This window comes from Macrobrachium rosenbergii, chromosome 19 (assembly GCF_040412425.1).
Source record: "Macrobrachium rosenbergii isolate ZJJX-2024 chromosome 19, ASM4041242v1, whole genome shotgun sequence".
NCBI classification, from domain to species: Eukaryota; Metazoa; Arthropoda; class Malacostraca; order Decapoda; family Palaemonidae; genus Macrobrachium; species Macrobrachium rosenbergii.
Window position 1 is genome coordinate 20354255 of NC_089759.1, and position 24010 is coordinate 20378264.

A 24010-nucleotide genomic window follows, 5' to 3' on the forward strand; every position below is an offset into this window, starting at 1 on the left:
CCGCAACTTAAAAATACGAAAAGCAGTTAAGGCTGAGAGAGAGAGAGTCCTTGGGAATGGGATTAGCTGGGGAAAAGTGGGAGGAGATGAACACCAATTTCACTCCTTAAAATCCCCCACGGGAGCACGAGTGTTTGGGATTACCGTCGGGTCATTCTTACCTGCAAAAATTAAAATTGACGACAGACGCCACGAAGTTCTTAAAGTGTTGTGACTAAATTTCGCAGGCTCCAGTGAATCTAGTGAAGGGATAGTTTTAATTATGAAATACTGAATTTATATTTAATGAGTTATCTGTGACATAACAGTATACCTGGCAACTATCCTGCCTGTTAGTGTTTCGTTGTCGGTCAGTATGAACGTCGATAAGTGACTTTTTTTCTTAGTGTTTTGAAAGTAGATGAAAATTTAAATTTTGGACGTATACAGTTGCTTCAAGGAACTGGAATAATATTTCATGTGCATAAAAGTGAGAACGGTAAATGAGAGACTGTGTGATAAAAGAGACAATGCAGAACTTAGAAGCCCAAGACTTGAGTCTAATGTTGGTCAAGACTAGCCAATGCAACCGTTGTTTTGTTTAAATTCAAATTTCGGAGGAGCTTACAACGTGTTCTTTATGATTGCTTTATAATTTTAGGATAATATAGTACTTTTACGGTTCCAGTATGTTATTTTTGTTAGGTAATATACTGGTTACTATGTTCCTTGGGGTATGGTCCTCTTAGCACAAACTAGGTTCAACTAAGGCTAGAGGGTTTACCGAGCTAGTTATCGCTGTCTATAACCTAAACATAACTGAATTATATTAGGTTTACTGAGAATCACTGCCTGAATTGTTTTAGACTTATTCAGAATCATTGCCTAAAACGATAATATTGTTAAATGACGAAAATAGCGTAGTAGTCCTATGACAATTTTTCGTCACCACGTGACCCTAGGCTATTTTCTGGTTAGCCTAATGTGTTCACCATGGTTTTGGGGGCTAATTAGATTTTTTTTTGGTATTTTATAAGTTGCCAATACACGATATGAAATTGTAACCAACTTTTTTGAAAAGGGCTCTTCATTCTCGTTATTTTGAACCCCATAGGCCTAAACACTGCGCAAATGATAAAAAGTTAATCAATTTACGACATATAAAGTAAGACAACCCCCCCCCCGCACCATAGCTGATAAGGCAAAATTGTAACCATTAAATACCCCTAGGTTACATTAGGTTGGTATCTTTAGGTTCTTTTGGTACCTTGTCATTTCCTAGCCATTTTTGCATGAAAAACCCAAAATGGTTTTTCATACCAAAATGGCTGGCTGGAGTTTTATTGTCAACTTATAAAATTTTGCCTATATTTTATCCACCACTTACGCGTAAGGCATATGCTACCAGACTGGGAAACTGGGGTTAAGTTGTGGGAAAACTAAACCTAGTAAGTAGGCCTAGGCTTATTGCAAAAAGCAGTAGTGGATAAAGCTATTATAGCCAGCATCTGAAGTGCAAGAAACGGTAATACCAGTACCTGTGTAGCTATATAGTTTTCCTAATGGTTATCTTGTGTTGCATGCATCTCTGTACATAGCCTAGGAATCAGGAATTTTTGGGAGTCCCCAATTGCGTAAGAGATGCATAAATCACAACATGCTAATTTGAAAAATATGGATGCATCCTAACTTAACCTTCGTCAACCTAATCACACCAAGGGGTACTGGGTATTAGGGATGCATCCTAGCCTAACCTGGCGTATAGTTAAACCAAAATGACTGTGAACATATAATACATTTTTGCCATCACTCCTTTTTCCAGATTTGATTCATAAACCCTTGACCTAAGTTGGGATGTAATGTAGATGTGGCAAAAATACTGCCATATCATGCTTTTACCTGGTCAAAAAGGGCAAACACCCTGGCACTACTGTTCTGCGTTGCTAACACTGAAGACATACAATGAGTGAAAGAACTGAGATTTGATGATGAGTAAAGGATGATTTATATTAAAAAAAAAAAGCTGTAGTAAACTGTTTTCTTAATAGGGTAGGATAAGGATGATTTAGTTTTTAATAATCTAAATTAATTAAACAAATGCCCAATATCTAGCCCAGACTCACTAATGAAAATAAAATGTGCAGTGGGATAAAAAAGATACTGTTATTGGCTCCTCAAAGACTGGAAATTAAGTCGGCCTTATCCCAGAATGGTTTCTTTCTCTGGAAAGCCTGTGGGAGGATTTTATGACCAAATGAAAGAACCTCGAATTGGGGGATGCAGATTAGCTGTAGTTGGATTATAAGTCAGGAGGAAGTTTAGCAACATAGCTAATGACAGCCATGTTCATAGTCATTTTGGTTATACCTTAGGGTGCCAGGTTTTTAACCTAACCTAGAGGGTAATAGATCTGATCACCTAATCTGAACTGGGGGACCATAAATTATTAAAGGGAAATACAGAAATTCGTTTCAGTCTCACCTTTCACACTGCATCTTAACTGGCAGTGGGGTCACCCTCTGTCTTCCCTGTACGATTGTACTTAACTTGATGTTGATGAGGATGTATATCTAGGTTTGCATTTCTTTTGTGTCCCACTCCAAGTCTTAGTAATTGACTTCCTGACTTTGATCAACTGGAGTGATTACTTTCCTTTCAGATGTACAGTATAGAGTTATTTTACATATTTAATATGAAATATATTATTAAGATTGCATGAGCACTTATTTCACACAAGGCAGCCATTGTTAAACTGAAGAAACTCATGAAAAATAGTTGAAGTCCAGAAACATTCAGGTAGTTTAGCATTAGAAGTTACAATGTTTTCAGTGGTTAAAAATGCCAGAATTACCACCATTCTTACGTTATAATACATATTAAATTTGTGTTGCAAGAAATAAAAGTATGGCATTACCAAGAAGGAATTAATTCAGGGAATTCTGTGTGCATTTGCCACTAAAAAAAAGTCAATGTGCATCACTTCAATGTTATACATACTATTGTAACCTCACTTATGATGGTGTCTTCCTGACAGGGAGCCTAGTCTTTAAGGAGGCATCCCTGATGACTATTCCTCAACCATTGCAGCAGTACCTCGGCTTTATGTTGTTTGAGTTCAGTGTCAGAGTCGTCCTTTTCGTGATAATATTGTATTAGATGTCATGAACTGTACTTAAACTGATGTTACTGTAGTAAAGTACAGTGTCAGAGAGACTACCATTTAGCAGGCCACAAGACTCTGACTTGGATGTTCATCATCATCAGATACACAAACATCAAACCCATTTTGCAGAATTTATTGTACAATATTGATTCAGACATGTATACAAAATTTTTTTTAATATTCGGTAAATATTTACACCTTTTTAATTGATTTTTTTGGGTTTTCCATAACCCAAGATGATATCAGTTAACACTGTTTAGGATACTTCACTTTCTTTTTGGTAATTTCTTTATTAATGCTGCTAGGTAATTAGTGTTGTTTAATAAACTGAGAAATTTTTTAGCAGCCTTTTGTTATGAAATAGTTTTAAAGAGGCTATTCAGCCATATTTCTTAACCTATAGGTCCTGCTTGAATGTTTATTCTTGCGTGAGAGTTAATGGTTTTGAGCAAGGGAACATTCAAGTGGGATTGCTCGGTGAAAAGGAACCAAAGAGAACACATGTAGATCAGATATATATGAAGAACACATGTAAGCCAGGAGGGACTGAAGACTTGCCACACTTACGGTAACTTTTTGTACTGTCAACAGTATTTCATACAAGGCACCTCCAGATGGAAATTTAGCAGCATATCCAGTAATTATACATGTACAGGTAGTTCATATGTGAAAGATTAGCTGAAGTACTGTACACATAATTGATTTTTATTTGTCAGGGTAATTCATCACTTTAACACGTTGACTGCGATTGGCAATGCTGTGAAACGGCCCAATGGGCGTTCTCTTTAAACCCTCATAAAATCAGTAACCAGCTAGCTATTGACGTGAGAGTTGTTATGGTGTATCCCTAAGGTAAGCCGAGTGCTCAGCCAGTGTAAAAAGCGTGACTTTATGTGGTACACTTCGCCTGACATAACAAAAGTCTTAATTACAGGCGTTGTGTACCTAATATGGACATAATAGATGTGGTCATGTCGCCCAAAACTATTAGAGACAGTTCTGCTGGCGTTGTGTGCCAAATATGGTCACACTGTGGATGTTCAGTTATGGTGCATATCGCTCAGACTGATCTAGGGAATTACCGTATGCAACGTGTACCAGACGTGGCTCATACTCAGTGTGACTCTAAAAGGCACACATCGCCCTGAATGATTGCACACGTTACTATAAGCGATATGTACCACGTGGTCATCTGAAAAATGTGTAGAATTTCAATATATTGTTATTTTATAACAGATTTATTAGTCATTTGGTGTTTTGCAGACACATGCACACACACGCACATGTATGTACATGCACACACACACACACACACACACACACACACATATATATATATATATATATATATATATATATATATATATATAATATATATATATATATAACCTTTGTATATTTTCATGTGTACATGAAATTTGTAGTACACACACATGTGCATATAGGAATATATATAAACATACACATGAATATAATACATATAAGATGCACATACATGTTACAGACAGACACACATTAGGAAACATATATACAGGCTGTATTTTTGGCAATATAAATTTGTATTTTGCATAAATAAAAGTATTTATATACAAGTAAATTATTTAGGTCTTCTGCAGTTGTTATTCATATACTGTATCTGCCCATCTGTATACAGTAGCCCATTTTTCTGTACGTGTCTATCCATATATATATATACATACATACATACATACATGCATTACATACACATATGCATACATACATACATGCATTACATACACACATACATATATAGACTGATATACAAATTACCCATTGTCCCAATATGATGAAAAGTTAATTTGTTTTTCTTATGTAGAAACAAAACAGAAAGAATATTAATTTTATACTTGTACTCTAAATACTACATGATTTCCTTCATCATACAAAATATAAATGGATATTTTTTCACCAAGAAAAGGACACTATTAGGTATTATTTTACTTATGGACATTAATTACTTTCAACATAAAATGTAGGTTTTTCTGTTGTATTATGATGTGATTTGAATGATTTTGAGGTTTATTTCCATTGCAAATGAATACTTAACCCTCCCCGGCAAATGATATATACAAAATTAATAAAATTACGACTTGTCAGAATACTACACCCCCCCTCTCCATAGCTAATACGGCAAAACTGTAATCAGTAAACACAGTTTTGCCGTATTAGCTATGGAGAGGGGGGTGCAGTATTCTGACAAGTCGTAATTTTATTAATTTTGTATATAGTATATCATTTGCCGGGGAAGGATAAGTATTCATTTGCGATGGAAATAAACCTCAAAATCATGCAAATCACATCATAATACAACGGAAAAACCTATATTTTATGTTGAAAGCAATTAATGTCCATAAGTAAAATAATACCCCACTATTAATTTTTTTTCAGAAGTAAAATGTTTACCAAACTGATTTATTTTTCTACTGAATTTATATAAATATAATCTAGGGTTAAAAGGATAGCATTTTTGTTGATCTAATGATAATGTTTTCTATTTTTTTTACTGAAAGAAAGAAAGAATTTAAAAAAAAAATATGCCCCTTTTGCCAGCATATGAAGATTATTTTCAGTAATAAATAAAGTGTTTAGTTAATGTTCTAGTTTAATTTAATTAATTTCCAATATATTACAATAATATTTTGGCATAAAAAAGCCCATTTTGATTAAATTTTGGATACTTGAAAAAAAGATATAATTCTTAGCATGTGTACCACATAGGGTACACATCGCTCATTCAGAGAGGCCCCTGTGAACCATATATGGAGCACATAGCAGTCAACGTGTTAAAGATATAGTTTAGTGCTCTTTTTTTACAATTTTTTTATTATTCCAGGAAAGAAGCCTAAGAGGAGAGATGCCATTTTCTGTTCTTGACCTGGGTGCAGACAGAATACCTGCTTCCCAGTTACAGGATTGCCAACTCGAGTTTTCTAGTCAAGATGTCAAGAAGAATAAAATTCTCAAGAATATTTCTAATTCACTTAAATATTTTGTTGAAGATGGCACAGTATTATTACCAATGGATGCTACCACATCTGCCTCAAATGAAAGCAGCGGTATTTCATATTTTGAAAATGATGAAGTTATTAACTTTTATGGTATTAAACTCTGTAAAACACAGCACACAGATAGCAGATTTTTACAAGAGTTTATTTCTTCTTCAAACAGTCACTGTTTTGATTCACATCAAAATGTTAAAAAATCTGTGTTATCACGTCAGAATACTTATTCCCAGCAACCTGTTCAGAGTTTGGAAATCGGAGATGCAGCAAAGAATATTTTGAATGAACATTTAGCATTTCAAGAGGATCTTACTAAGTGTTACAGCAGCATGGGTCAAAGTAAGATGCAGGACACTGAAGAGAATGAGTCAAAAGTCTTCTTCAAAGGGCTGTTGAATGAAAACAGTCATGAGTTTTTGGATGTGTCCAGTGAGTATTTGGTGAGAAAAAACGAATTTCACATAGCAGAACAAATGCAGTTCAGTCATAATGATTATGGTCACTCATCATTTACTGAGAGGAATAATGAATCTCAATCTCCATCCATATCAGAAAAAGTTGATGGCCCAAAGATTGTATTAACTGTAGTAGAAAAAAATAATGACTCGGTGCCCTTACTTACATCAGATAGGAATAATGTCAGAGAACCCTTACCTATTTTTGAACAAAATAATGACTCAAGGTTCATATCCATGCTGCAAGGGAATGATGATTCTGGGTCCTTATTCTTATCAGGAAAAAACCCCAAGCCTTTATCCATGTCGGAAGGAAATGGCAACTCGGAGCATGTTGAAATGAATAATAACTTGAAGACAATGACAACTAGTTTTGTTGATAATTCAGGGCATATATCCAGTTTAATAAAAAATGTACTGAAGACGAGGCTTGATACACCTGAAGCCAAATACATTAAGGAAGAGGTTGACATTACTTCCTGTGAGTCTATACCATCTTCAGAGAAAAGTAAGCAAGATTTGCCTTCTATGCCTGTTAGTGGTCTGTGCTGTGATGCATCTCCACATTGCTCTTGTGCTCGAAGGGTTTTGTTTGTTGGGAATGAACAGCACCAGGCATCAGATGACATTCAAGAACCTCCTTATCATGCTCAACTTCCAGAGTTCAAAAGAAGGGGTTTAAATTCATCTCAGGGCAAAGCTGTGGAGGGTTCTACTAGCTTAGAGGCAGATGTATTTTCAAGTCCAGTAATGTTCTCGCATGAGGCACAGACCAGTAGTGTATTCACTACGTTTAAAAGTAGCATGGAGGGTGTTGTAAATGGAAATCCTGTACCATGTTTATTCCAAACTGACGATGAAAGTAATTTTAAGATTCAGAAGGATAATAATCGACAAACTGATGTTGATCTTCATGCTAAGAATTTTGATTTACGAGACCTTATTAGACAGAGGATGAGTGAAAGAGATAAGGAAGGGAAAACAACTAAATTGAAAGTGAAATCATCTGATGAACTAAAAGAGGACAAGTTCATCTCAGTGACAGATCGTTACGGCTATGATAATACAGATGGGCAAATCAATCATAGTAGCTGGAATGCACCTACAAGAGAAGCTTATGCAAGAGATAATGTGTATGAGGGTTTTGGCTCATTTGTTGTGGATGAGGCTCCAACCTGTGAAAAAGACCAGAGACTTGTGTCTGAGGAGGAAGTGAATGGTTCTTCAAGCACTAATGTCAAGTGGAGTATCGGTAATGTTGCAGAAAAAGAACATCGTCATGAGAAGAAAGAATGGAATGAATTTGAGGGAGACAATCTCACTGAAGCATTGTCTCCAGAGATTCCTTTAGTATGTCCTGTGGCATCTAGGTCCAGTAAAAAGGATGTCAAAGTGGTGATGTCATCTGTGGAACATGCCACGGTTAGTATTCGTAGAGATTCATACACTCAAGTAAAAAAATTTAACGATAGTAAGGTCTTCATAACTACGGACGAGGTAGATGATACAGCTTATGAAGAGAATGGAATATCCATTGTATGCTCTGACAACCTTGAAGTCACAGAGCCAGAGTACATAGATGAAAATCCAAAGGAGCTTGTCAAGCCATACATGCAACCTTTTGAGAGTAGCAACCCATTGGAAAATATAGATAATGAGGTATGTAGTACAGTATTTCATTTCATATTGTAGTATGAAGTGTTTAGATAAGGAATTTTTGCTGATGTACGAATAATTTAGCTGTTCTTATGGCACCATAATGCTTTCTTATAACTAAGTACTGTATGTTCATAAATAAAGTGCAGTCAAAAAGAACAGAGACTACCCTCATAAAAAGAAATGCCCATTCTCAAATTTAGGTTTGGATGACATTTCCATTTGAAGTTATTGCCTCGCACATTACGGAGAAATGAGCTTGGCTCCTTCTTTTTTGACCATGTGTCCTTTGAACAGGATTGCAGTCATTTACGAGAGAGAGGCTTGGTATCTGTCCTTTTTAGCACACAGGGTTTAGAGACACTTAATCTGGTTCAAACAAACTTCAGTTTAAGGTATTGGGGACAGGATCCTGACTGACCGACTTGCTCTTTCTTCAGGAGTGCACTTTTAGGCCCCTGGATGCTTGCTCTCTGGCTCTCTGGTGGTTGTTGCTCAACTGTTATTGAGCAACCACCAGAGGGCCAGAGCATTTCCACTTCCTTTTGTAATTTTGGGTGAAGAGATGCTTTGGATTTTGCGTCTCTGCCCATCCTGTGCAGCTTCCCAACTGTTCACTGCTCATTTTGTGTTTGTGCTGGACTAATGGAAGCAGGAAAGCTACATAGCCAAGCGATAGTTTATTTTGAATGCCGGTCACACTTGATGTGAAGATGTAAGCTAATTTTACATTAAGTATCCATGTAATTATTTTATCAGAAAAATTTTCATTTTTTTAAGTCTCACTGTACAAACAAGAACCTTTTATTATGATCTCACATCAACCAACTCCATATATTCCCTGTTTCCCAAAGAAGAGAGGTGGTGACCCACCATCCTCCTGCTTGCCACCAGTCAACAACCTTGTTATGAAGTTTCGGTGACCATTTCCAGCTTATGTCATGAACATTCCTATATCAAAGGGTATGCTTGGTAAATTTAAGAAAAATACAAATTATTTTTAAAACTGATTTTTTTGGAGTTGGGCTGGGTAAAAGTACTGGTAGTTTATGGTACCTCAACTTTGCTTGTAAGACCCCAGTGTCTACATATGTGCATTTTGGGGTGTTATGGAGGGGGAAACTGCGTGGGTCTTACGGCATCAAATATGATATTTTTAAGGCTTCTTTACAATACTTTCGGATTATTTTGTACCTACAAACAGTTTCATTCAGCATTTGTGGTGTGGTATAAGCTGCACATAGTAGCTAGTCTATAGGTTTATAACAGTTGTAAGGGGAGGGGGTTGTGTGTACATTAAATCGTACTGTAACCTGTACAGTATTTTGGGTTTTATCTCATGTTACTCGTTAATGAGGATAGCTCTTATTTTGCCCAGTGGAGCTCATTTAGTTGGGTACTTGATTTATATTTAAACTACAGTAGTGCTCAGTTATGCTCGTTTGTTTTCTGCCTAATGCTACTATCAGTCTATGTGAACAAACTGAATTTTTTATTCTTAGGATCCAAAGTGGAACTACTTACGGCAGTTGGAGACAGATGAAGCACGTTATCAGTTTTCAAGAAGTAGATGGAAGTCATTAGTCGTTCCAGATCCTAACAAGAATTGTAGCCTGTTTTCCTACTTGTATCATCAAAAAACACGTAAGTATCAAGTGGTCTTTTGATGGTATTTTTTTGGATTTTGTGTTTTAGTTCAGTGGAGGTTTTCATAATTGGTGTAGTACTGAAATTCAGAAAGCAAAACAAATATCAGATAGTTTTGGGATTCTTATTGTAGAGTTGTTCGCTTAATTCCAGTTGTTTTCCTGGTATGTCATTTGAATGATAGAGACATGCTAATTATAATAATTTATGGACACCTTACCTGCAGTTCAGGTACTTTAGGTTTGTACACTGCTGCCAAGTGTAAGACAATTCATTCCCTTGGACTGGGATGAAAATTACATGCTAATTATAATAATTTATGAACACCTCACTTGCAGTTCATTACTTTACTTTGTACAATGTTGCCAAGTGAAAGAGACTTCATTCCCTTTGACTGGGAAGAAAATTATGCAGAAAAGTTCTTTACTACGCTGTTAGAAAAGTGCTTTATTCGTGCAGATGTACTGTTAGAAAAAATGGTTTACTTTGTAATTTATTTGTCCATCCTAAAATCAGCTGTGATAAAGCAACAGTTTCCGTAAAATTTAAACATTTTCATTTCTGTAAGTGTTGTACTCCCACCTTTCCAATGAAGCTTGTGAGAAGAGTGAAGGCTAACGCATCTTAAGCTTGTGTAGTGCCCCTTACCACCAAGTTAGGTCACTATTGAAGGAATATTTTTATATAGCTACCTTATTTCATCCTGCATGTAATTAATATTGGTGTTGTATATGCTGATATGGTGGGATTGAAGAATATGCATTGATATAGGGAGAGGTAAGTTTTCATGTAAGGTGTATTGTTTTTACACTTTTGGTGTAATGAGGTTTACTCCTAGTTTCCTTTAGTTTAGCCCCTGTTTGTTTTAGGCATCCTGTAGCACTGACAGTGGGCTTGACAAGTGGATCATTTTTTGTATAATTGACTTACCCAGTAATTACATAGCTATTAGTTTTCCACGTATGGCAGCCTAAATTCAAATTTCGCAAAATTTGAATTTAGGCTTCGATTGCTGAGTTTTGGTGCACAGTACCGCCCCCTAATGGCAATACTAGAAATGACTTAGCTAACCACCTCATTCTGTTTTCTACCATACTCAATGAAACATCAAGTGCTTACAGCAGCTTAATTTTATTTTCTGGTTATCACCGGATTTTGGTAGTATTACACAACCACCGGGACGTGTATTTCATTGCCTTTGAGCAGAAATCTTTCAGGATGAGCCTTGTCTTTTTATTTTGTTATTACCTTGATTCAGTTTCATCAACAAACTGGCTACTTGCAAGTCACAGGTAATAGTTTGGTCTTAAAAGTAATTTTGAATGTTACACAATTCCTTTTTGGCCAAAACTTTTACTTGTGTTTTGCTTACTGGGCTTAGGCTATGTGCAAGTCGATGGTAATTAATTGCCCTAAAAGTAATTCTTGCATATTACGCCATTCCATGAGGCCAAAAACTTTTGCATTCATGATTTGTTTACTGAGCATAGGCTACACCCAGCCACTGCTAAGTGATTGCCTTAAAAGTAATTCTTGAATGTTACGTCATTTCGTTAGACCAAACTTTTGCTTTTAGGATTAGTTTACCGGCCATAGGCTATTGGCAAGCTACAGGTAAATAATTACCTTAAAGTAATTCTTGAATGTTATGCCTTTCCTGTAGGCCAAACATTTGCAATTTGCAATTGACTCGGATTGTTCGTCACCCTTGGGTATTTTAGCAGAGTTCAGGGTCCCATCCAAGACCTAGATCCATTCTTTCTCCTTTTAAATCATTATGGACTTCCTTGGCTTCCAGGAGCACCTGACATCTTGCTCTCCTAACTTGCCTGGCACCCAGCTCCCCTGGCGCCAGCCACATCCTGGCACCAGCTCATGCTTGGAGTGACCGCCAGCTCCTGAACTCTGAGCTCGCCTGGTGCCCAGCTCCTCTGGCATCAACCACAGCTTGGCGCCAGCTCCCAAGCTCCTACCTCCTCTGGTGCCAGCTTCCGAACTCCTAGCTCCTCTGGCACCCACAGCCTGGCACAACTCATGCTCCAAGTGTCCGCCAGCTCCCAAGCTCCTAGCTCTCCTGGCACCCAGCTCCTCTGGTGCCAGCTTATGCTCCAAGTGTCAGCCAGCTTCTGAACTCCTAGCTCCTCTGGCGCCAGCCACAGCCTGGTGCAACTCATGCTCCGAGTGTCTGCCAGCTCTCGACCCCCTAGCTCGCCTGGCACCCAGCTCGTCTGGCTCCAGCTCTTGCTACAAGCACCCAGTAGTGCTCCCCAGCTCGGAAGTAGTATAGAGAGCTCTCTGTCCAGTTGGAGTTTTTCAGAAATTCCCTGAGCTAAACTGGAAATCAGAGGACTATCCATAACCTAGGGAGGTCTCTTCCTCTGTCTAAACATGTTGTCCTCCATCTTATACGGACTTCATTTTTGAGACACTCAGTTTTTCTTGGAGTGGATTTTGCCTACTTTGAAGCGAAGCTAAGGTCAACCTCTACCTCCATAGTTTTCAGACGCTATATGCTCTTTACGTCCATTCTACTATCGACACCTACTGGAAGTGTAAGCGATCTTTGCTTCTCACTATTTTTATGAAAGCTTAAGCAGTGTCAAAATTTTCCAATACCTCAAGACCATTTTTAGTGACTGGCTTGGCATTGCAGAAGGAAGCACAGGATGTTCTACTATCTCTTCACCTTTTCAGTAATGTGCTGAGTTTGGAGAGCCAGGGGGCACAACGTACCTGGAGCACCCACCACTCTCAGTGGATGGGTAGTGGTTTTTATTTCAATGTAGGTGTCAGTGTCATCTGGTTATTTTTATTTTGGTGCTGCACCCAGGGTAAGGGTGGGCACCTATCATGCTTTGCTAGCCATCGGAGCACTTCGCTTGCTGCAAAGTTCCCCCTAAGTAGGAGGCGACCCTTGGTTATACTGCCACGCCACTATGAGTTATGATGAATACCAACTAGAGGCAGTATCCACCTGCAGTAGCTCTGTTAACTGATATGAAACGACAAACATTGGTTTTCAATGCTAGCAACTTTTCTATATCAAATTCATTACATAACTTAATGTTTTGAAGTAGAAAATGTCCATGATCCCACTCTCTATCAGTTTGGAATCAGCTATATAATTACTGGTAAGTCACTTATATAAAAATTACATTTTTATAATGAAATAAAGTTTCATATAATGTAACTTGCCAAGTAATTACAGGACATAGCTATACTTTCCATTTGCGCAGCATTTAAAAATTTAAAGTTCGCGGTAGCAATTTGTTTGTTTATAGTGTAGGTAACTACTCAGCCCTCTATCGGGGAACAATAGGTACAACGTAACAGTGATCGTCACTACATTTCTGCCGACTTCTCCGTCAACATTGAATGGTTTGGTGGTTGAATCTGAGGTTTTTTCTTCTCTTTTCCTGAGGATTTGGTGAAGTACCCATTATTTTGGTAGCTTTTCAGCTTAGCCTAGTGGTTTTTCTATAGTGTATTTACGATGTCTGATTCCAGTTCATCAAGTATTAGGTATTGTAGGGAGGGTTGCAAGACCCGAATGACCAAAGTAACCTACAATAGTCATATGATCTTTGCAAAATGTAGAGGACAAGAGTGTTCAGTAGATCTCACTTGTGATGAATGTGTTGGATGGGATGAGAAGAAATGGAAGGTTCTCAGGTCTCATTTGGATAAGTTAGATAGAGATAGGAAAAGGAAGGTAGCTGTTAGAGCCGAAAGTAGAGCTCAGAGTGTAGAGCCTGTCACTAACATTCAACTCATTGACCATGACATTCTTTCGTCTCCTGCCCTTACTTTATCCCCCATCCAGAGTCCTCTTAATAATTCTCCATCAACTCCTATTCCTGGTTCCCATGCTTTCGATCCCGGTACCGTAGCCAGCCTCGAGAGTAAGTTCAACCATAAATTCGATCTTATAGTTAATACTATGTTTAAGCTGAGTGAATCGGTTAAAGTCCATACGGATGAGGTGCAGAGTATTAAACAAGTGTCAGTGTCAGTGCCAGTGGAGGAGGTGGCTGTCCGTCTCGCTTATGCTCCCAGAAGGAGGTCACTGTCACACTCCCCTGAACCTGGGAGCAGACATACCGGAGGTCCAAAGGAGGTTAGCTGGGTTTTGCCCATGGGCAGTCGCCCCCTCATCCCACTCAGTGCTTCGTAATTCTGACGGCCATTGGAAAGCCGTCATAGTGAGTGCACACCAGTTATTGTCTGACTCCGATACTGACTCTAGTGCTAATAAGAGTCGTTTTTGGCACTTCCCCGGTGAATCTTGTCCCTTGAACTTCCCAAGGTTACTGCCTCAAAGTCCACAGCTTCTCAAACAGCCTCATATTTGGAAGTCCATCAAGGACTGTCCGGTCTAGCTCTGACAGGCTTTAGTCTATCTGGAGACTTGTCAGAGCGAAGGGCTTTTCAAAGCAAACTGCGGAAGTTATTTCTAGGTGTAGACGTAAGTCTGCTTGCTGAGTCTACCAGGCCAAGTGGACTACCTTCTGCAGGTGGTGTAGCAGCAATAACATCTCGTCTGCTAAAACCACTGTAAGCTAAATAGTGGACTTTCATCTCTTTCTCAGGACTTCCAAAGGACTCTCTCCATCAACTATTAAGGCTATAGAGCTATGCAGGGATCAGTCTTCAAGCATAGAGGAGTAGACTTGGCCTCCAATAAAGACCTAATGGATCTGATTAAGTCTTTCGAGACTTATAAACAAGTGAAGGGCAGCTCCGTGTCATGGAACCTGGATGTTGTACTTAAATGGTTAATGGGTCCTGCTTTTGAACCTCTCCGTACCATTTCATTCAAGAATTTTACTAAGAAGACACTTTTTCTTGTAGCCTTGGCAACCACCAAAAGAGTAAGCGAATTGCAGGCTAAACACAAGTGCGTTGGTTTTTCAAAGGGAGATGCCGTATACACCTTTGTACTTGGCTTCCTGGCTAAGAACAAGTCCCCATCTAATCTCTGGCCACGCTCGTTCTCTATTAAAAACCTCATGGACATTCTAAGACCAGAGGAGGAAGAAAGGGTCCTTTTCCCAGTGAGGGCGCAAAGGTATTATATAGACAGGACAAAGAGAATCAGAGGCCCTGCCAGTAACCTCTGGTGTTCCGTCAAGAACCCTTCAAAACTGTTGTCTAAGAATGCTCTGTCATTTTTTCTTAGAAGTCTGATCATTAAGGTGCACTCTCAAATAGATGATGTCCTACCTTCCTTTAAGGTGACAGCACACAATATTAGAGCTGTTGCCACTTCGTATGCCTTTAGGCATAGTATGTCACTCTCGACTATCCTCCAGTCAACATAGTGGAAATACAATTCTGTTTTTGCCTCAGACTATCGTAAAGAAATTGAAATGACATATGAAAATTGCAGTAACTTAGGTCCGTTGTCGGTGACTGGCTCGGTATTGGGGGAGGAAGCATAGGAAGCAGCCCTTCCTATCTATAACTCCTTCGCCTTGAAATTTTGGGTGTCAGGTTTTTTGGGGGAGCCTGGTGGTACTTATACCTGGAGTGCCCACCACCAGTCTGTGGTGGTGGTATGATGGTTTTTAATCTTTATTGTTGTTGGTGTTGGTAACTATTTTTAATTGGTCTGTTGTATTTTGGTACTGCGCCCAGAGCGAAGACAGTTTTTCTGTTTTGTTTTATGGGTGTTTGGAAGTCTCCTTCGCTCTAAGGCCCCCTCAAAGTAGGGATTTATCATGGCCATTCCGCTAAGTCGCTACAGATCAAGATGAGCATAGAACAAGGCAGTAATCATTTAACAGATTTTTACATTGCAAATTCATCCTCTTATCTGATTGTTTTGGGACAGAATAAGTCCATTTATCCCACTGCCTGTCAATGTGGGATTCAGCTGTGTAATTACTTGGAAAGTTACATATATGAAAATGGTATTTTCGTAATAAAATTAAGTTTCATAAATATTTACCAAGTAATTACAAGATCAGAGCCCTCTCTCCTCCGCTCTGATGGAAATTAAGCACAAAAGTAGTGACGATCACTGTTACGTTGTACCTATTGTTCCCCGATATAGGGTGGGGTAGTTACCTACGCTATAAACAAACGAACGTTTACTGCGAACTTCAAATTTTTAACTGCCGCACGAGTGGAAAGTATAGTTATGTAATTACTTAGTAAAAATATATATGAAACTTAATTATATTATGAAAATAGCATTTTTATATATACAGGCAGTCTCCGGTTATCGGTGGGCTGGGTTATCAGCGATCTGGTTTTTGGGGGCTTGTCTAGCGACAAAAATCGGCAATTTTCAGCTCAGATTTCCGCTTTTTGGCGCTGATACCTACCTAACAGAGGCGCCAATAACCGAAAATTGGCAATTTTTGTTGCTTATTGACACCAATAGGTGCCGAAACTTGCCAAAAAAGCCCCGAAAATTGCCGATTTTTGGTTTGCTGGGATTTTCGCTTATTGTCATAACGTTGGAAAGGAACCCCTGCCAATAACCAGGGACTGCCTGTATTTACTCAGTAATTACATGATCGGAGCCCTCCCTCCTCCCCTCTGGTGGACATTAGGCATAAAACAGAATGAGCTTGTTAGCAAGCCATTCCTAGTATTGCCTTTAGGAGCCAGTACTGTGCACCTACACTGAGCAATCGAAGTGCTACCCACGAAATTTGGATTTAGGCTGCTGTACGTGGAAAACTAATAGCTATGTAATTACTGGGTAAGTATATATAAAACTTTATTTTATTATAAAAATGTATTTATACAGTAATCCCTTAATTATAGTCCAATCTCTTAAATCCGGGAACCTTGGGACCAGGTCACAGCCGGACCACAGAAAATCCCGGAATATAGAATACAGTAAACCCCGTATTCGTGGGGGATGTGTAACACACACACACACACACACACACACACACACACACACACCCCCCCATGAATAGCTAAAATCTGCGAATACTTAAAACCCCTCTAAAAACACTAGAACTGCCTATTTTGATAGTTCAGACACAAAAAATCTCCAAAAATGCTTATACCTGAGTACTTTAATAGTTTTATCACAAAAAGTGCATTTACTCATGAAAATGATATGAAAATACAATACTGTACTAGTGAATATTTCTTGGTGAAAAATACCGCAAATGGGCGAATTTTCTGCGAATAATGTTTATATATGTTCCACAGAGAAATCCGCGAATAGGTGAGTCTGTGAATCGTGAGAACGCGAATACCAGGGTTTACTGTACACCCCTAAAAAATGAAGCCCCTATGTAAACATAGTCTAGCCAAATTGCCAACTTAGTCTACTATTTGGCTAAATTTTGATACCACTTTTTATCATTTTATCACTCATGTATATTTTCACTTTATCATTTAATAACCCATATATTTTATATCTTTGGGCACTCTTCAAACTGTGTAATTTTATTTTATTTAAAATATTGTACTCTGTATAACACATTTAAGCCTACATTCCGGAGTTAGCCTACCCGTAAGTCAACTGTACTTTTGTCAGTATCTGCAGAATATTATCGGTGACTTTCATATACAGTAAACCCCCGTATTCGCAATTTCACGATTTGCGGACTCATGAATTCACGGATTTCTCTGTGGAACGTATCTACTCATTATTCGCGGAAAATTCGCCCATTCGCGGTATTTTTCGCTGAGAAATGTTCACTAATTACTGTATTTTCATTTCATTCTCATAACTAAATGCACTTTTTGTGATAAAACTATTAAAGTACTCAGGTATAAGCATTTTTAGAGGGCTTTTCTTATGTCCAAACTATCAAAATAGGCAGTTCTTAAGTGTTTTTAGAGGGGATTTTAAGTATTCGCGGAATCTAGCTATTCACGGGGGATGTGGTATGCATCCCCCGTGAATACTGGGGCTTTACTGTACTGTAGTGTAGTTTAAAATAAAAATAGAAAATAGGGAATGAGCGTGCGGTATAGGACTTAATGTATGCGATACCTCTCTCTCTCTCTCTCTCTCTCTCTCTCTCTCTCTCTCTCTCTCTCTCTCTCTCTCTCTCTCTCTCTCTCTCTCTCTCTCTCTCTCTCTCTCTCTCTCTCTCTCTCTCTCTCTCTCTCTCTCTCTCTCTCTCTCTCTCTCTCTCTCTCTCTCTCTCTCTCTCTCTCTCTCTCTCTCTCTCTCTCTCTCTCTCTCTCTCTCTCTCTCTCTCTCTCTCTCTCCTTTTTTGGGGGGGCTTGTATTTCATTACAAGTTACAGTACAGTATTGTTCTTATCCTTTAATAAAATGTGGAAAAAGCATAAATGTAAAAAACAAAACAAAACAAAAGCTCAAACGTAGTCAGACGCCTCCTTACCTCTCTCTAGTCGAACAAGGAAGATCTGGATAATTGAGGGATTACTGCTAATTTTTTGCAGTGTCATCTAGCAGTTTTCGAGAGAAAATGCTGTTGTGAAGGAAAATTCTTCCCAGTGTTATCAATTTCAGCCCCTTGTTTGTCAGAGAAATAGTTTAGATATGTAAAAATCTACATTAGGGTTATGTAGCAGTGTTGCTTAAAGCATTGAATATTTTCTTTGGGAGATGTCCTTAGGGTGTAAGTTGGTTTTTCTCACTCAGTCAGTGCAACTGCAAAATAAATAGGAGGGCATATTGTACAAAAACTTCAAATTGGTAGGAATATTTACTATTTGAAGCCGAGTTGTTTTTATTTTGGAATTAGAACGTCTGGTCCAATTTTATATTTCAGGTCAATAAAGTGTTAGATACAACAGTAACAAGGGATTTTCCAATTCTTCTGGAGAACTAAATGCTGTGAGAATCACTGGTGTTTATTATCACAACTCAAGTTAGTGATTACATGAGTACTGTACTCTCATTATTGTTTTGTAATATTATTTTAATACATTTTACAGAGGCTGGAGACCGAAAAACACAAAGAAAGAGAAAATTAGGTACTAAAGAACAAGCTGAAGGTAGACCTTCAAACAAACGTGTTTGTCGGCTGAATCTTGGTTTTAGTGACCGAGTATTTGACAGTAGCATGGCATCTGTAAGAAATGAATATGCCAGACATTGTAAAAGGAGTATGCACATGAAAAGGAAGCTTGAAGAAAAATTGCACATGCTAAAAATTGCTAAATCAGAGGTTAGTATATATTGTTTTTTGGTGTATGTAATACCAAAGTGCGTCCTCGACTTATGGCGATTCAATCTTATGGCGCGTTTTCAGTGCCATTAATGGCATTTTACAGCAGTGTAATTGATGTTGCATCAAGTTGCAAGAATAGGCATCAAGTTACAGTGCCATAACTAAGTTACGGCACCGTAAGTGCCGTTAAAGCACCGATAACGGAGAAAAATCGACTTATAGCGGAAATCAACTTATAGCGCGGTGCTGTAAGTCGAGGACACAGTGTACTGGTTTAGTATTTTAGCATTATGCTTCAGTTTTAGAAGCATTGTTGGTCTTTTTTTTATTATTTATTCACAGTAGATATTGCATGGTGTAAGGGGAGTTAACATATTTACATATGAAACATTTTTATAGAGGAATAATAAATTTGCAACCCTATCTTCTGTGAGTTTGATATAGAGCAGCTTTCTAATTGGCATAACATCATGCAAAAAAGTATATTAGAACCACTAAAAGATAGGGTGAAGGAAATTTGGGTTTCCTGTTTTGTCCTGGTGATTTTAGATGTGTGACCCATAAACTGTTTGATTTTCCCTAACATATGGAGGAGATGCATTTTTTGTCAAGTTGGGTAGGACTAAAACTTGAGACCCCAGATACCCTTTCATGAAGTTTCCTGTAGAATGTGTGGGGAGCAGTTTAGATGAAATTTTGAGATGAAGGAATTGAGTAAGTGCAGCATGATGACAAGATTACTAGCCCGTCGTTAGTTGCTCCTACACAGAATATAAACCGTCAGTCTTTATAGCTTCAGCACAGCTGGAAATGGCTGTTTAACTTTTAAACAAGGTAGTTAGGTAGTTAACTACCCTCCAACAGGTGGGAGTCTCCCCCACCCAGATGGTAAGCATTCACTTTGCTTTCGGCTGCTGAGCGATGAAGTGCTGTTCTGCTTTCTGCCCTGCGTGCCATTTCACTTTGATTTTCATATGTGTTCCCAGTGGGATCATTCTGTTTCTTTGTGCCGGATATATTTGATTGTGTTCATGTGTTTGTGATATTTAAGTCAATATGCAAACCCAAGAATCATTTAAGCCCTAGCGGAGGGGCGGTGCCCAGCATGTCTGTCCCGGCATCTCCTCAAGACCCTGTCACAGTTACTGCTCCTCCCTTGATGTAGACCCTCATGTCCTCTGTGCTAGCTGCAGAGGGCATGACTGTGACCAGGATTCAATGTGTGGTGAATGTTGTGTCTGGTCTCTTAGGGGTAACATGTCCCTGACGACACCGGTGGTTGCTGACCATTCTTGCTCTTTTCTTTCCTTTGCGAAGCTTCCATGCCTTGCTATCACTTCTGTGGGAGTGATCTCCCCTTCGTCATCTTCACCTGCTTCGTCAAGTGGAAGTCAGCGTTGGAGGGTGGGTGATCAGGATGACCTCTGCTTGGTAGTCTCTGTTTGCTCAGAAGGGGAGGAATCCCCCTCAGTGCAAACGGAGACTACTGCCTCATCCCGACTACCGCCCCAACCCGACTTTTCCTTCCTCAGGAAAGACCAAGGAACTCCAGGAGACTTGGGTCTCTCTGGGCTTCTTGGGTGTTCCCTCGGTGCAGGGCTTGCTGAATTACCTGAGGACTTCCCGTCCTACTGTGATGCCCCCAGTGACTCGTGCGACTGTAACAGCCACAAAGACTGTTACAATGACTGCAATGGCGAAGACATCTACAAGTGTCACAACTCATGCTCCAACTCTTATGTCCCCTGCTGTTGTTGACCATACGTCTCTGCACACTCCTGCTATGGTCTACCCTGTGGTAGCCCATTCTTCTGCTGTGCCTGCTGCTCCCTCTTCCGTCGGGTATCAGCTCCTCCACACTCTCTTGAAGAAGATGTTGCGAAAGAAGTCGAAGAAGAGGAGTCGCAAGGTGTTGTCTTCGTCGTCGTCTGCTACCACCTCCTCACCTCCTACCAGCGGAGGAAGAGTACATGATCGTTCTTCTCCAGTCAACCTGAGTTTATGGTCGTGTAAATGGGCCCACTCACTCAGCGACAGCCCTCGTGTGCGTTTGCGTTCCTTAGGATAGCATGCTCGGAGTCGCTCTCCTAGATCCATGCAGCCATTGCCACTGCGGGTTGGTAATCATCCACAGCTTTCTTCTCCTGCCAGGGCTTCGGCCTCTGACAAGACAGGAAAGAGTGCTCAATCCCTCTCACCTGTCCCCTCAACCTCCTGGGGTTATACTGGGAAGTGTGAATCAGATAGAAGAATTGACTATTGGGATGCCACATCCCAATATAGCCCAACCATGAAGGCTTACATTCCGGGTTCGGTCTTCAGATCAACTCGGATGTATGCCCAAGTGGTCAAGAAAGGATCTGGGTGTTCTGCCGAGGTTCTCTTCAGGGAGAACAGATCGCACGAAGAACAGTACCACCAGTCAGTAGGGTCTCTTGCACTTCACAGCTGGAAACTATCCAGTATCTCTCGCCGCACAGCAACGGAGATGTCTGGATACCTCTGTCAGTCTTCTGCAGCTGTGTACTAGGGAAAATGGGCAGTCTTCTGTGGTTGGTGTCATGGAGGGGAGCCACTATTCAGCAGGTAGCGGATGACTTCCTAGTCTTTCTTAGCTGAGAGAAGTTTCTCTCTGTCTCAGCTGTAAAACCCTAAAAGGTTTCAGAGGTCTGGTTAAACAAATCATTTATAATCAACTAACTCAGCTGTAAAGGGCTATAGGGCCGCCCTGGGCCTAGTCCTATGCCTGGAAGGTGCGGATATCTCCTCTTCACTGGGGATTTCTCTGCTAATAAAAAGCTTCAAAAGTTCTTGCCCTCCCAGGGAACTCAGGCCCCCTGAGTAGGGTGTGACTCTAGTTCATAGGAGCCTGACTCTTGCACTGTACAAGCCTTTACAAGAGCCATCAGACAGGGATCTGACCCTCAAGACCATCTTCTTGCTTGCCCTGGCATTGGTGAAGAGAGTGGGTGAACTTCATGAACTTTCCTTCAACGTTAAACACTCGGGGATGGGGATCAGTTATGCTCAATTTCGTCCTGGATTTCATAGTGAAGACTCAGAATCCATTGGTCCCTGACGCCAGATTCAAGCCCTTTACAATCCCCTCATTCGAAGACTTTGTTGCTAATGATCCAGATGAGATGCTACTCTGTCCTGTTAGACTGCTGTGGTACTATCTTAAGAGGACTCTACATCTCCGGCCCGAGTGTCGACGACTCTGTTAGTACTGGCTCGGCCAAGAAAGAGGTGTCCAAGAATACTGTCTCTCTCTGGCTTCGCAAAACAATCAAACGGGCATACTCTGCATCTGGAGAGGACACCAGTATGTTTCGAGTGAGAGCTCATGGAGTCGGGCATTGGTCCGTCCCTCGCATTCAGGAAGAATCTGTTGGATCCTCAGACCACCTTCACTTCCTTCTACCTTTGGGACATTGCTCATAAGCCCTTGGACACTTCCTTGGGTCCTGTGGTGGCTGCTCAACAAGTTGTGTAGCTTACCCAGCTCCTCTAAGAGGACAGGTAGCATTTTGCCTAAGGTGTTCTGTTGCAAAAGAGCAAAAGAGAATGTGTGTGTTTGTGTGTGTATGTGAGAGAGAGTGACTGGCCTCCCCTCCCCCCCACCCCTTTCTCTTTCTTCAACCTTCCTCTCCCTGTATGCAGAGGGTAGGTAGAGCGCCGTCACATACTGGAACTGGCACTGATGCAGGTGAGTTTCACAATCGAGTTAATTCTGTTATACAGTATATCAATACAGGCAGTCCCCTGTTATTGGTGGCCTCGATTATCGGTGATCTGGTTTTACAGTGCTTGTCTAGCGACGATGATAACCGGATTTTCGACGCCGATTCCCTATTATCGGCGCTGATCTCCGGTTATCGGCGCCGATCCTCAGTTAACAGCGGCACTGATGCCCAGTTATTGCCGCCGATAACCAGATACCAGCACCGATAACCGAGGATTGGCGCTATTATCGCCGATTTTCGGTTGTGGCAGAGACTTACTTAGATTCCTCCCTCCAAGGAAGTAAGTCTTCCTTATGTAATGACCAATGGTTTTTATTTTGTGTAGTAAGAAATGAGTTTTTAAAAGTAATTTGTATTTTTCCTGACTATACAAACCTGAGGTCTTTACAGTTAAATGCCCACATCATGCCACCCCTCATTCTGATACCTAGGCAGAAAGACAAAGTGAATGCATACTGTCTGGGTGGGCAGGACTCCCACCAGCCAGACAGTAGTTAACTACCTAACAACCTTGTTTAAAAGTTAAACGGCTGTTTCCAGCTGTGCTGAAGCATATTCCTTATGTAAAGACTTCAGGTTTGTATAGTTAGGAAAAGTACAAATTACTTTAAAAATTTGTCATTTTTCAAACAGTTAAGAGAAGTAACCCTAAATAGGAAGAAAAGATAGGCTAGTTCATAACTAGGTGCACTGGGTAGCATTTCATAATTATAGTTAGAACATCTCTTTAAATATTGTCTGAAGATTATGCCATTTTACCTGTTCAGACACTAGGCTTATGCAACTTTTGTCTGTCCTAGAACAAGAGAAATATTTTTATGCTCTCTGTAAAAAATAAATACTATTGATTCTGTGATACTGTACTGAGTTTAGTGTCATTTTGAAGTAGAATATATGTTTGTTCCATGATTGCCAGATGAACAAAGAGTGACGCTTTCACTTTTAAAAGGTTACTCTTTAGGCAGTGTACACTTATGATCTCTGAAATTTCCTCTCGTTGAGCCACTGCATTGACGCTTTTTCACCCAGTCAACTCTGTGTATAGATTAATGAACACATTTTTTAAAGCAAAAGATCCTCTTTCATGGGCTGCATTAGCTTTTTTTATATCAACTTTCTGCCTCACAAGATGATTTTCAGCACTTGTGCATCTGTCTGTCTATCATTTTGGGTCAAAACTTGTAACTCAGTTTTCGAACTATTCCTTTGTCCGATGGACT

At 39.7% G+C, this 24010-nt stretch overlaps 1 protein-coding gene across 4 annotated transcripts in view; it reads left to right on the top strand.

The window, feature by feature from the left end:
- LOC136848693 (uncharacterized) overlaps window positions 1–24010 on the top strand; it is a 29813-nt gene continuing 5803 nt past the window's right edge. For 2 of the 4 annotated variants that reach the window (XR_010856097.1, XM_067121195.1), the window contains exons 1-4: window positions 1–349; window positions 5997–8279; window positions 9779–9920; window positions 18809–19041. Coding sequence is in view for 2 of the 4 variants with exons in the window: in XM_067121195.1 (XP_066977296.1) it covers window positions 6018–8279; window positions 9779–9920; window positions 18809–19041 (2637 nt within the window). In the remaining 2 variants the exon portion in view is untranslated. Of the gene's footprint in view, window positions 685–5996; window positions 8280–9778; window positions 9921–18808; window positions 19042–24010 lie in introns of all 4 variants that reach the window. The other 2 variants (XM_067121196.1, XR_010856098.1) reach the window with 2 other exon arrangements.